The sequence below is a fragment of the Rana temporaria genome, chromosome 2, assembly GCF_905171775.1.
Source record: "Rana temporaria chromosome 2, aRanTem1.1, whole genome shotgun sequence".
NCBI classification, from domain to species: Eukaryota; Metazoa; Chordata; class Amphibia; order Anura; family Ranidae; genus Rana; species Rana temporaria.
In genome coordinates, this window is record NC_053490.1 from 213,556,268 (window position 1) to 213,571,296 (window position 15,029).

Here is a 15,029-nt window from a genome sequence, read left to right on the forward strand (position 1 = left end):
CTATTGTTTCATTGAACGGAAATAAACAAAAGGCTGTTCCATAAAACGAGTAATGGGTGGATTCCCAAGTGTGCCGCCTTGGTGTATTTTTCTATTGCACGCTTTACGTTGTGATACCCAAACAAAATATGGCGGAAGCGGCCTCGCTGACATGTCACATGGTGTGCGCTAGAGTAAGGGCGACGCGTCATGTGTGTCCTGAGCCCGCCCCCTGTCGGTGGCACGTGACCGTGGCAGAGAGGAGGCCCAGGGCTGCCAGAGCATAAGCAGGTACTGACCCCCACCCCTTCCCCTGCATACCTGTACACAGGGAACCTTTCCCCGGGTGTGTGTGTGTCGTCTATGTCCCTGTGTACAGGGCAGTCTAGTGTCCGCATTCATAGGAAGTTGTATGTGTCTAGTGATTCCTATAGGAGGGGAGTCTATGTATGTCCTGTGTGCATAGGAAATGATTCGCCTTAGAAGCCAAGCTACCCTCACCATCCACTTGGCTTCTTCCTATAGGGGCGAATGGCTCTGCCTCACCCACAACACTATGACAGCTTCTGCTAGTGGGGAAGGAATTGCTGGTGGGACTTTTCATTAGGACAGCCAATGAAGAACAGCCATTGAAGGAACAGCCTTTTGCTATGCTGCAATGAGCTCAGCCTCGGTGACAACCACACTGCTGGTGACATGCATAGGGGGTCATCATTAGGACTGACGCATAACTAATATCCTCCAGTCCCTTTATTATCTTTGTTGCCCTTCTCTGTACTCGCTCCTTTTCCAGTACATTCTTCCTGAGGACTGGTGCCCAGAACTGGACAGCATACTGTAGGTGCGGCTGGACCAGAGTCTTGTAGAGTGGAAGAATTATCGTTTTATCTCTGGAGTTAATCCCCTTTTTAATGCACGCCAATATTATATTGACTTTGTTGGCAGCAGCTTGGCATTGCATGCCAGTGCTGAGCCTATCATCTACTAGGACCCCCAGGGTCCTTTCCCATCATTGATTGCCCCAGAGTTTCTCCCCCTAGTGATTAGATTGTATTCATATTTTTGGCACCCGAATGCATCATTTAAAATGTTTCTACATTAAAGCGGTGGTTCCCCCTTAAAAACAACTTTTTTTTATTCCACTGCTCCCCCACATTCCATCACGATTAATGCTCTTAATATTTTTTTCCTGCTGTACATACCTGGGTACAGGATCTTCACCCGTGCATCCGGGTTGCGAGTCCCGTGGGAGTGGGCGTTCCTCACAGGCTGTTGATTGACGTTTTGCCCAAAAACGAGCTCTCCCCCCGTCGCGTAAGCCGCGTCACGATTGGCGAAAGGAGCCGAACGGCGATGCGCATGCGCAGTATAGCGCCGACTCGCCGTTCGGCTCCTTTCGCCAACCGTGACGCGGCTTACGCGGCGGGGGGGGGAGCTCGTTTTTGGGGAAAACGTCAATCAACAGCCTGTGAGGAACGCCCACTCCCACGGGACTCGCAACCCGGATGCACGGGTGAAGATGCTGTACCCAGGTATGTACAGCAGGAAAAAAATATTAAGAGCATTAATCGTGATGGAATGTGGGGGGGCAGTGGAATAAAAAAATGTTATTTTTAAGGGGGAACCACCGCTTTAATCTCGTTTGCGATGTAGTTGCCCACCCCATTAATTTGTTTAGATCTTCTTGCAAGGTTTTCACATCCTGCATAGAAGTTATTGCCATGCTTAGCTTAATATCGTCCAGAGATTAAACAGTTTTCCGAATCCAGGTCGTTAATGAATAAGTTAAATGGGATTGGTCCCAGCACAGAACCCTGGGGTACCCCAAACATTCTCCAAACATAAACAATACACATCCACTACCTAATAGTCCTTTATTCTATTTGTCATGTTTCTTACTGTGCTCCTTGTAATATCTTCTATGAGCTCCCAAACCTCCCCTTTAGGCCCCTTTCACATTGAGGCGTTTTTCATGCGGTACAGCGCTAAAAATAGCGCTGCTATACCACATCAAAAATCATGCCCTGCAGGCTTCAATGTGAAAGCCCGAAGGCTTTCACACTGAAGCGGTGCGGTAGCAGGACCACTCCAAAAGTCCTGCTAGCCGCATCTTTGGAGCGGTATAGGAGCGGGGTGTTTATCGCTCCTATAACGTGCCTTCCCATTGAAATCAATGGGAAACCGCGGTAATACCGCCCGCAATGCGCCTCTGCAGAGGCGCATTGCGGGCGGTATTAACCCTTTTTCGGCCGCTAGCGGGGGTTAAAACCGCATTGCTACCGCCCGAATATCGCGGTAAATACGACGGTATAGCGGTGCTACAAATAGCGCGGCTATACCGTCACCGCGCCTCCACTGCCCAATGTGAAAGCAGCCTTACTTCTTGGCTTTCATTTGTTGGTAGACATTGGGCGTGTTCAGTATCTTAGTCCCAACCCACCTGCCCAATCCGGCCAGGAAGCTGTCACTGCACACGGGCAATTGCAGACAGTGAGACGTTTCCGCAGCTGCACAGATCAGGAAATGTCTCGCTGCCTGTGATTGGCTGTGTGCATTGTCGGCTTCCTGGCCAGATCGGGCAGGAGGGTTGGGACTAAGATACTGAACACGCCCGTGCCCATCTCTATTTATTAGGATAGAGCTGTTTAATTGTGGTCACAAAAATTGGAAAACTTGGGACTTTTGGAGGCGCATCAACTTCCTCAGAGACAGCAAATTTTATGCAAAAATATTTAGAGGGTTGATCTGCCCTCAAAACGGGTCAGCCATTTAGAACATCTTCTCATGATTGTCCAGTGGACTAGACTGTTTAGAGCAGGGGTCTCAAACTGGCGGCCCTCCAGCTGTTGCGAAAGTAAAAGTCCCATGAGGCATTGCAAGGCTGACAGTTACAACCATGACTCTCACAGGCAGAGGCATGATGGGACTTGTAGTTTCTCAACATCTGGAGGGCCACCAGTTTGAGATGCCTGGTTTAGAGCATTCTTTGATGTACCTATTTGATGTTGCAGTTTGTGAGTATACATCTGCAAAACCGCAAGTGACAAAAATTCTTGGCGCTTCCGGTATCCAAACTATGGCCCTCCAGTTGTTCAGGAACTACACTTAGCCTTAAATGACTTGTCATGTCTGTGAATGTCAGAGTTTTACAAAGCCCTGTGGGACATGTAGTTCTGCAACAGCTGGAGGGTCATAGTTTTGAGATTCCTGTCCTAGACCATAGAGGTGATCAGAGACGATCCGGTCTCCGTTCATCTCTATTGTAATCCGGCGTAATTGTCGGAATCGGGTGGCGGGCTCCCCACAGGGACCAGAGAGGCGACGGGGGCCCTCATCCTTTGCACCACCTGTAAAAGCAATTCAGCGGCTTCACAAAATGTGAAACTCCTCTCCTGGTGGTACAGGGACTCTCAATCTCTACACAAAATATTTCCGACCGTACCTCCCTCGTGTTGGAGATGCGGCTTTCACATTTGGTGGAACTGTAAGGCCCCTTTCAGACGAACGGCAGTTTTACCGCAGCTAAAAGCATGTTTATGTTTTGCTGGAATTCAAGACTCCAGGCACAGCGATCAGCTGCATTTGTACAGTGCTTTTAGCTGCGGTTGCGTTTACCCGCGGCACGATATTGAACGGGGATCCGACTTGGATCCCTGCCAATACCAAGCACTGTGTCTAGTATGAATCTTGAGGGGGAACTCCACGCCAAATTTCAACTAAAAACCGGCATGGGTCCCCCCTACAGGAGCATACCAGGCCCTTGGGTCTGCTATGGATTTTAAGGAGACACCCCCTGCGCCGAAAAACCGGCGTGGGGGGGGGGGCCCAAAATCCATACCAGACCCGTATCCGAGCAGCGGCCTGGCCGGTCAGGAAAGGGGTGGGGACAGGCGAGCGCCCTCCTTAACCGTGCCAGCCCGCATGCCCTCAACATGGGGGGTCAGTGCTTTGGGGCAGGGGGGTGCCCTGTGGCCCCCCCACCCCAAAGCACCTGTCCCCATGTTGATGAGGACAGGGCCTCTTCCCGACAACCCTGGCCGTTGGTTGTTGGGGTCTGCGGGAGGGGAGCCCCACACCCAGATGTTTTACTCCCCAACTCTAATAGTTATCCCTGCAATACTTACCCGTTTTAACCACCTGAAAGACATCTATAAGTTAGTTCTTCACCTGGGATTGTATCATAAAGTGTACTAGATACGTGACTTGCATTGTAATGCCTTCTGTATTAAACATCTGGTCATTAATTACTTAAAGTGGAGGTTCACCCAAAAAGTACATTTTTAACATTAGATTGAGGCTCGTTTTGTCAAGGGGAATCGGGTGTTTTTTTTAAATCGAAGCAGTACTTACCGTTTTAGAGAGCGATGTTCTCCGCCGCTTCCGGGTATGGGCTGCGGGACTGGGCGTTCCTATTTGATTGACATGCTTCCAACGGTCGCATACATCGCGTCACGATTTTCCGAAAGTAGCCGAACGTCGGTGCGCAGGAGCCGTATAGAGACGCACCGACTTTCGGCTACTCGTGACGCGATGTATGCGACCGTTGGAAGCCTGTCAATCAAATAGGAACGCCTAGTCCCGAAGACCACACCCGGAAGCGGCGGAGAAGATCGCTCTCTAAAACGGTAAGTACTGCTTCGATTTAAAAAAAAAAACACCCGATTCCCCTTGACAAAATGAGCATCAATCTAATGTTAAATTTTTTTTTTCGGGTGAACTCCCGCTTTAAGTTATTTTATTCTGTTAAACATAATAAAAACATATTTGACTCTAAATTTGTAAAACTTTAATAGACAGAATAAACAAAAAACAGACACAAAACTGTATCCTTTGAAGCCAACAAGCTGAGATGTATTGTTAATTTCATGTCCGTTAAGTTGTACATGGGTAGTAGTATGTGGCTGCGGCTGATCTCTTCTCTGTTAGTAGAGGAAAATGAGGAATCTGCTGACTCTTTGTAATCAACCTAAAAAGGCAGGAAATGTATGCATGGCACCTCTTGCATGTGCTAAACAATGAATGCCTGTAACTGTGTAACAAATCTACCAGGCTTGATCTGTGTATCCATGAACAAACAATTTTAAGATCAAGCCTGGCAGATTTATTACACACGTTGCTTTTAGTGAGTGCAAGGTGTTCCATACATTTGTTGGCTGTGTTTGTTTTTGTTTTGTGTTTGTTTTTTGTTTTTTATTTATTGTTAAAAAAAAAAAGAATCTCCAGTGCAACTTATGTACAAATACTTCACAGAAACTTGTAATGGGGTATCAATTAAAACAAACTAAAAAAAACCTCTAAGGATCTTACTTCACGATGTGACCTATGTTTCTAGATTCCATAGTTTCATTTTAACTTGCTGGCATGAGGAATGAGTTTGTTTGTTTTATTAAAGATTGTTTTTCCATCATGTTAAATCTTTCAACAGTGCAGTAACCATTGGCTCATGTAAGCTATGTACACAAGGATTGTTTGCCACTGTTATCACGTGCTATGCTGCCTAATGTAGGTTTACTGCAGAGATGGATTAGAGCAAGGTGGCAGAGTTGTCTCTCCACCCCCTAGATTGCATTTATAAGGATTGTAATGGGATCCAAGAAGCTGCCCATCTTCATTGTCTGTTCTGCCATAGTATGTCACATGAGAGAGAATTGGCAAAAAAAATATTCACCCTCCCTTGTGAAGTGGTGGGCAGGTGCACAGATTTGACCAGTTGGGATATTCCCCATGTCAGAGCATAAAGCTTGTAGCTGGACTGCCTGGGTACCCATTGGGACCTAGGCTCCTGTCCACACTGCCGTATACATAATCTGGCTCTGGTTTTCCTGACATAATGTTGAAAGCTGAAATGTGAAAATATTTGATTGCTTAAAGTGGATGTAAACCCAAAATGATGTCACAATGTACAGAATAAGATTTCCTATCATCTGTGCCCAGTCTTGCCACACAGAGTTAATCCAGCTCTGAGCAATCCTCTTTTTTATTGTTCAGGGAAATAAAAGAGACTTCCAGATAAAAACCAAAGTCCTTGCTTGAGTCACAGGTTATTTACATATCTCGTGCACTAGCTTGCAGACATACACAGCTTCTGTAAAAAGTGCTTAATTCACATCCCCCTCCCCTCTTCCCTCCAGCTCTATGTATATTCTGATGGCTGTTGCATTTTCTCATGGCACTGAACTGTGACTCACCCCATATTTTGAAAACATTTAATCAAAACACAGGGGAGGGGATGTGAATTGTGCACTTTTTTCAGAGGCAAGGACTTTGGTTTTATCTGGAAGTCTGTTGTATTTCACTGAATAATAAAAGATGATTGCTCAGAGCTGGATTAACCCTGTGTGGCAAGACTGGGCACAGATGATAGGAAATATTATACTCTACATTGTGACATAAAAAAATAAAAATAAAGTTTGGGTTTACATCCACTTTAAGTTAAAGGGATGGTAAATATTCTGTTGTCTTTATTTTTCTTAGGGTCTATGTACATCATTGAGTTGTGCTAATTGAACCACATTAATGAGAAATGTGTTTTTTGAAACTGTTAAATCGATGGGTTTACTTCTGCTTTAAAGCGGAACTAAACTTGTCTCCTCTCTAACGGCCTGGGTCCCTCATCGCCATCTTTTCCCTGGGTGCTGGTCATCCCAAGTGGTTGGGTCAGATGTAACTCCTGTGCATACACTCATCCTGGCACATGCCAGCGATGTAAGCAGAGCTGCACATGTCCAGCTTGGTTACATACCACAGAAGAATTTGAGCAGGCAGGTAGGAGTATTTTATTGCAGAAGGGACATTGCATGTCTCTTCCTTGGAAAGCCTGCCTGCTTGCAATCTTTTGTTAACACCTTCATTTCCACTTTAAATTATATCTAGAGCCCCAAACTCTTTTATTTAGTTATGAATATTGTGGTGAATGGTTATCCATAATATAATAATAATAATGTCAGTTTTTACCTTCTGTGTCCTCTTTAGGGGACTTCGCTTTTCTATCCTGGCCACAATGCTGTTACTGTGGCAGGAAGTGAGAAAAAAATCTCCTTAGGAACACAAAAAAACATTTGTTCCTATTGTGTCCCTGTTAGAGATTTGTTCTTGTGTCCTTGTGAAGACATGACTGCTAAGTTGTGAGACATTCATTTTTAAATGTTAAAGTATTACTTTGGTCTCCTCTCTTTGTGTCTGCTTTGAAAGGATTCCACAAGCCCTGCATTTTCCCAATCAATGTGCAAAGATGACATTTTGTGACTATGAATTTTTTTTTCTGATTGTGTTTCCTTTTAACTTTACAGGACGCCCTGGGGCTCTCCCCTCCTTGGCCATGAGTGTGCAGGCATTCAGATTGGTGTGTGCATCTGGGAAGGATCACCTACCTGCTGGGATACAGATTGAGTGCTTGGAGTGCTCTGGACATGATCTGTACATTGGCAGCAGTGATGGCTGCATTCACCATCTTCTGCTGGTGGAAGAAAATGGCACAGAGTCAGCTGGACTTCCTCTGGGTCAGCAGTCAGATTATCCTAACACTAGTTTTACTACCAGCCGACAAAACCAGAGACAGCTAGGTGTAAAGAAACCAATATGTGACTTAAGAGCCTCCTCCGCCCTTGGCCGGTTACTTGTGCTGTGTGATAATACGATTTTCTTGCTGTGCAGTGACTCTCTGGAGCCAGTACCAGGGACTAAGATCAGGGGTGTTCTCAGCTTTACCCTAAATGAGAATCCAGTAAGCGGAGACCCGTTCAGTGTAGAGGTTTGCTTGATCTCCTCCAAGAAACGCACAGTGCAGATCTTCAGCGTGGGACAGGAGCGGGTACAGATAGTTCGAGAAGTGGCTACGCCTGAACAGCCATGTTCTCTTGCTGCTGATGGATATTATCTGTGCCTGGCGCTCAGCAGTCGTTATGTCATCCTAAATTATAATACAGGGCATTGCCAGGATCTCTTTCCTTATCCCAGCGAGCAGAAAAGACCAATTATTAAGAGAATCAGCAGAGAGGAGTTTCTGTTGGCAGGGCCTGGAGGATTAGGTGGGTACACTGAATAGATGTTTCTCTTTAGATTGAAATGAATGGTTGTATTATCATATCAAGTAATGTTTTATTTTTTTTTTGTTAATGAAACATAGTGATTTACTCAAACGAGAGAGTGCAAAATCGAATGCATCTGTGCATGGTAGCCAATCAGATTTTAACTTCAGCGTGTTCAATTAAAGGATAGGTTCACCTTTGGGAACATGTTGCGTGTTCCACCCAATCTTAGGGTGGAACATGTAACATATTCCCAGTGCTGCAGCCACTGCATATGGATCGCTGTGGTAGTTCATCTTCCTGTCAGGGGGCATCGGCTTATGTGTATTGGATGTACAGTCACACAGATACACTTAGGCCCCTTGCACACTGGGGCATTTTTCATGCGGTACAGCGCTAAAAATAGCGCTGCTATACCGCATGAAAAACCTGCCCTGTAGTGTTCAATGTGAAAGCCCGAAGGCTTTCACATTGAAGCGGTGCGCTAGCAGGAGCGCACCAAAAGTCCTGCTAGCCGCATCTTTACCGCGGTATAGGAGCGGTGTGTTCACCGCTCCTATACCGCGCCCTCCCATTGAAATCAATGAGAAAGCGCGGTATTAAACCTTTTTTGGCCGCTAGCGGGGGTTAAAACCTCACCGCTAGCGCCCGAATATCGCGGTAAATACGACGGTATAGCCGCGCTACAAATAGCGCGGCTATACCGTCACCGCACGCCTCAGTGTGAAAGCAGCCTAACCATGTGCAGGAGGTCTGCATGGCATCCGTGATCTTCTGATCTCTGGTGCAATGCTTCACAGGCTCCAACTACAAAAAATAATAAATGCACGTTTTCTTTTTTTTTTTTCTTTTTTTTAACCTGCAAAAAGCTTTGACAAAAAAAATCCCGAAATCTGATTGGTTTCTATGCATTTTGCACGCCCCAGTTTTAGTAACTCAACCTCCAGTATGTCCTATTGTATTTGATTAATTATTTTTACTTTACTGGGCTGTTGTAAAGGTGATAGAAATTTACTTAAAATAGATGTAAGCTCAAAGGCTAAAATGTCATAAAATATTTAACATGTTAATGTAATTTCAAAATTTATATTCAATATTTTAAAAACTGAAGCTTTCATAAAAAACAAAAACTGTAGTTATTGTGCCATGTAAGCCCTTGTGCAGAAGCTGCTGGTATAGGGTGACGATGCTCTGTCACAACTGTGCTTCTACATTAGCACGCTGTTCCGTGGATTGTAGAGACTACAAGTGGTCATTTCCACACACATTATGCAGGCATGATCTACTGTTGTCACCATCAGAAAAACTGGCATGGGAAATGGCAAGCAGCCATCACTGGAATGCATAGATGTAGACCGAAAGTGGCTGCAAAGAGACTAGGAGATCGTAAGCAATGAGATGCAACGGTATAGGAAAAAAGTAGTGCAATATATTGATGGATTCCCAGAAAAAAGTTATGAGATCTACTTTAACATATTGTTATTAAAAATAGGCCCTGTTGCTAACATACCCATTCTGCGGCTGCAGCCGCTGATTGAGAAAAATCTTCCAACAAGCCTGTTCGACAGAAGTCAATGGTTAGCGGCCACACATCAATCGAAAATTTGGCCAGTCTCTGCTGACCCAGCTGAATTTCCATCCACCTATGGCCATCTTAGGCAGTACTTTCAACTCAAATGTGTCTTGTAAACGTACTATAGCTTGCTTAGGTAGCCTAACCGGCTTTTCTGGACCGTCATACACATGGGAGTGGTTAGAAAGTGGATAAGGCCAATAAAATGGGTGTGGCTTGAAGTGTCATTCAGGCTCCATTCACACTTGTGCGACTTGTCATGCAACTATGGACATCAAGTTGCATGACAAGTCGTTCCCCCATGTTTTACAATGATAACCGTTCGTTCATATATGCGCAACTTAAAGTTGCAGCAACTTCTAAGTAGTTCATGCACTACTTTGGTCTGACTTTTATGTAACTTGAGGGCCATAGACTTCAATGTTAACTCCTCCAGAAGTTGCATGAAAGTCCTACCTTAATGTTATACACTGTAACTTGTGTGGCACAGTTGTCTATTATCTCTGGTTAAAGCCAAAGTCATATCCAAGTTGCACCCTTCCAAAGTAGCATCAAGGGTGCACTCCAAAGTCGGTTCAACTTTGCAGGTCTTACAAGTCTGAATGTGTCCTAAACCCAGAACCTAAACTTTATTTTAAGATGCAAAATGATATGTCTGATTGTGTGCGCTGCTATGATATGGGTTTTAGGAGAAGCCCCACACCCCAAAAAATAAATGCTAGCATAAAGTTTATAAGTCAGGGCTCCTGAAATGCATGAAAGTACTATGAACCCCAAAAACGAACGTTTATTATATTGCAGCTTACCAATTTCTTAGATGTTAGATCACTCTTTCTTTAATTTTCACTTGGTGATCCAGCTAGTAAGTCTGTTCTTTTTCAACAGAACATGCTGTCCTGCTAGTGTATCAGTTAAGACAAACCATTTACCACTGACAGGGAGTGCTTACAACGATCAGCTTTTATTCATGTAAAACCTTTATCTCAAAAAAAAAAAAACTTGCTTTACCACTTATGGCCCACCCACTTGATATTTACTGTGGCAGGATGGCAGCTCTGTGCCAGATCACGTGATCTGACACTTCTGGGTCTGGGGCTTGCACGCCACCGGCGACCTGCTCCCACTGTGATTATACACTGCGGGTGCCCAGTGCTGGGTACCACGGTCTCAATGTCTGCCGGCGCCCGCCGCTTACACAGGCAGAATGGCAATCTACCTATGTAAACAAGGCAGACTGCTGTTCTGTCAGAGGGGAAGGTATTGTTCCTGCTAAGCAGGATCATGGATGTTTGCCTTCCCTTAGTCAAAGTACCCCCCCCCCCCCACAGTGAGTAAGCACAACCATACATTTAACCCTTTGATCGCCCTTGATGTTAACCCCTTCCTTGCCAGTGTCATTAGTACAGTGACAGTGCATATTGTTAGCACTGATCCCTGTATTAGTGTCTTTGGTCCTCCAAAAAGTGTCAGTTAGGTGTCCGATTTGTCCACCACAATATCACCATCCCGCTATAAGTCGCTGATCCCCGCCATTACTAGTAAAAAAATAATGCAAAGAAAAAATTATTAAAAATGTCCTATAGATTGTAGACGCTATAACTTTTGTGTAATATAGCCTTTTTGGTATTTTTAACCAAAATATGTTGCCGAATACATATTGGCCTTAATTGATGAAGAAATTTTGATTAAAAAAAGAAATATTATTATTGGGTCTGTGTTTTTTTTTTTTTTTTATGGCAGAACCCCATAGTTACGGGTAAAATTAGCGCAGTGCCGATTTAAAAAAATATATTGCTAGTATAATTGTTATGCATTTTGCTAGTACTGGTATTTTTGCTTACATTTTGCAAACTGTTAACAGCCTTTGTTGTTTTGGCAGGGATGTTTGCCACAGTAGCCGGGATCTCCCAGCGTGCCCCAGTTCGATGGTCTGAGAATGTAATTGGAGCTGCAGTGTCTTTCCCTTATGTGCTGGCTTTAGATGAAGAATTCATCACAGTGCACAGCATGCTGGACCAACAGCAGAAACAAAGTCTGCCCTTTAAAGAAGGAGTTATTCTGCAAGATTTTGAAGGTACTGGTTGTGAATTGGGGTTTGTGATATAGAGTAAAAACTAGGGTTGCACCGACTCCACTTTTTTTAAGTATAAGTACAGATACTTTTTTTATTTTTTTTACTCCCTAATACCAAAACTTTTTTTTAATGTCGTGTGACAGTGGCACTAATATGCAAAACTGATGGGCACTGATGAGGAGGCAGTAATATGCGGCACTGATCAGGCTCGGACAAACAGTAGTTTTTTTTTTTTATCAGCCCTGTTGGGGAGTGGCTCTGATAAGATATGTCTGATATCTCTCCTTTGAGACAGAGAAAGGGACCGAGGACAGATTCCCTTTCTCAGCAGCCTCAGCCTTGATGATGAATGGACAGGAGACAGAGGCTCCTGTCCATTCATAAACTGAAGCATTGTAAACACAGTTTACGATGCTCAGTTATGAACAGACAGTCAGTGATCACTGCTCCTTCCTCCGCTGCCCATCCTGACAGATCTGGGACAAGGACCGGGCCAGAGGAGGACACAGGACAGTCGAGGGTGATCGGTGCGGTGGGTGCAGTTACAAGCATCGATCTCCCTGTATAGCTTTCAATAAAGCAGCTGACAGCCGCAGAAGGGAGAGGAGGAGAAGCGTCTGTCACCTGCTTCATTGAAAGCCGCACGGGGAGATCGGCGCTTGTAACTCCCCCCACTACTGCACCGATCACCCCGACTGTCCCCTGTGTCCTCCTCTGGCTCTGTGTGTTCTACCTCCTGCTGGGAGGTATCGAATTATACATTGGAGCATTTGCACAAGTACAAATGCTCTGTATCGGCAAGGATAATAGTATCGGTACCAGTGCAACCCTAGTAATAAAAAACTGTTCTATGTATTTATAATATTCCAGAATATGATGGCCCTAAGACCTTGCATGCACAGGCGCATGAAGCCAGTCGTACAGCCTAAAGTGATAATAAAGGATGTTTTTATTTTATTTATTTTTTAAATAAGAAAGAGGTCATACTTGCGTGGTCTGTGCAATGACAGTGCATAGAGAGGTCCCTTCCCTGCTCTACTGGCAGTCCCCTGGAGTCTATGGCTATGTTACCTGTGAAAACATGAAGTGAAGGGAACGATGCTACAGCTAAAACAGCGCTGAAGTGGGGACAGAAGTAAATTAAGTGTTTAGAGATGGTGGTGGGTAGGACAAGTAGTGGGGCGTTTTTTACTTGAATGCAGAGAACGCATTAGGGTAAAAAACCTTTCGATTTTTAGAACCACTTTCAATTGTGGTCGTATTTTGGCACCCAGGGAGACACAGAATATTATAGTAATTAATGGTTGTAAACAGGTATATGCCATAGTTGCATAAACGTATGCATGGGTGTAAATCCCTGGATGCGCCTATTATACATGTCTGCTGCATTCATTCAAGTCACTGGCTGCAGAAAATGAATTATAATTTATGTATCTTTCTACACAGTTATGTAAATGGCAGCTTCACTTGAAATGTTATGGTTGTTTCATGTTGGAGAGCAGTTAGCATTTGAATATTCATTGAGCTTTAAAGGTCTTTGGGAGTTTGATGAAAAAACGTATCCCCCCTACTCCTGCTTTTGCTCTATACAGCCAAAAAATAGTGTGTGTGTGTGTGTGTGTGTGTGTGTGTATATGTGTGTGTGTGTGTGTGTGTGTGTGTGTATATGTGTGTGTGTGTGTGTGTGTATATATATATATATATATATATATATATATATATATATATTAAACTATAATTGTATTTTTGCATACAACTAACCTGTACCATAATATGTCTTATTATTGTCTTATTGTAATCCTCTTCAAAACTGCAATCGGATTGGGGTGGTGAGCACTAGGCACCTCTCTAGGCTATGTTACATCAGACAGCTCTGTGCCATTAACACAATGGCAGAGAGGGATTTTGTTCTTTACTGTGGACAGTGAAGATGCTTGCAAACTAGGGACATAAATGGGGAACGTATAAGTAAGATTGTGGTGTTGACTTTTGCATGGAATCCCATGTTTTTATCCATTTCTTGTGAACAGAGTTTCATCAATCGCAGGGAAACTCAATCAGTCAGCACTATAAACAAACTTAATGAACTCTACCGGAAATGTTGCAGTGTACGTGAGCAATTGGAATAATCACTGAATGGACGCCAATAAGACATTTTCTTGTCTGTTGCTTTCCTAATGGGATTCAGTGATAGAAAAAAATAAAGAATAGACAGAGTCAAAAATATGGACATCTCTAATATTCATATTTTTTTTTTTTATCTTTTTGTTTTTTACATATTGTCAGCATTTGCTTGTTTCCTTCCTTTTATCAGAACAGGAAATGCCTGGGAACAGTTCAACAGCATATATATGCACATAGCCTTAGTGATAAGAGTGGACATAGCAGACAACAGGACAGTGGAATAATAGCATAGATTGAATTTTAGACAAACTTTTTTAGTTTGGGTGGATATAATGTAGAGATTCACAGTAGCAGAATACTGATAAATGATTACAGAGGAAGTCATGTTGCAGGATTGCACATGGCTGACACTGTTTAACCCCCCCCCCCTCCCCCAAAACTTGTTTTAAAATCAGTTTAGACCATTGGCATCAGTTAGTGTGCTGTGTAGGTGTCGCACATCATTCTTTTCTGTATTGTTTAACCGCTAAACGACTGCCCCATGGCAAATTTACTGCTGCTGTAACTTTTTTTTTTTTTCTGTTAGAGACAGGGTCAATTAAGTATTGTGTGTTTTTTTTTTTTTTTTTTAATGATTATTTTTGCATGTTTTACAGGGCGTGTGATTGTAGCAACTACAAATGGTGTGTATGTTTTAATTCCCTTACCTTTGGAGAAACAGATTCAGGATCTACTATCAAACCAGAGGGTAGAAGAAGCACTTGTTCTAACTAAAGGAGCACGGCGCAATATTCCAAAGGAGAAATTTCAGGTGTGCTTTTAAACTTTAATTTCTAAAATATAGACAAACTACATGCTGCTTAAAACCACTGCAGTCGTTAAGAGAAGGAAGCATGTGTGTTGTAATAGAATGGATCTAAACAGGTCTAAATGCATCTCAGTTATATATCTGTAATAAATTACCGTAAAATCTTTGTGCAATAATACATTACAGCAGCGGTCTCCAAACTGCCGCCCAGGGGGGCGGATGCAGCACCTTGCTTGCCTTTATCCAGCCCTTGGGTCACTGTTCCATCCACTGACACCAACAGTGTGGCATATTTCCTGTCGCTGACACCAACAATTGGCCCCCCCCCCAACTGACACCTTCAAAAGGGCACAATTTCTCCCACTCATGCCACCCATAGGGGCACAGTTCCTTCCATTAATACCAATGATGGGGCCAGATTCCTTTCATTGATACCAACGATGG

General features: G+C 43.8%; 1 protein-coding gene across 2 annotated transcripts in view; it reads left to right on the forward strand.

The window, feature by feature from the left end:
- The first annotated feature begins 179 nt into the window (after positions 1-179).
- The window catches only part of TGFBRAP1 (transforming growth factor beta receptor associated protein 1), a 43,545-nt gene continuing 28,695 nt past the window's right edge, over positions 180-15,029 (forward strand). For both annotated transcript variants that reach the window (XM_040336399.1, XM_040336400.1), the window contains exons 1-4: positions 180-270; positions 7,269-8,006; positions 11,459-11,653; positions 14,434-14,588. In XM_040336399.1, coding sequence (XP_040192333.1) covers positions 7,298-8,006; positions 11,459-11,653; positions 14,434-14,588 — 1,059 coding nt within the window. In that variant the 5' untranslated portion in view covers positions 180-270; positions 7,269-7,297. The remainder of the gene's footprint in view (positions 271-7,268; positions 8,007-11,458; positions 11,654-14,433; positions 14,589-15,029) is intronic.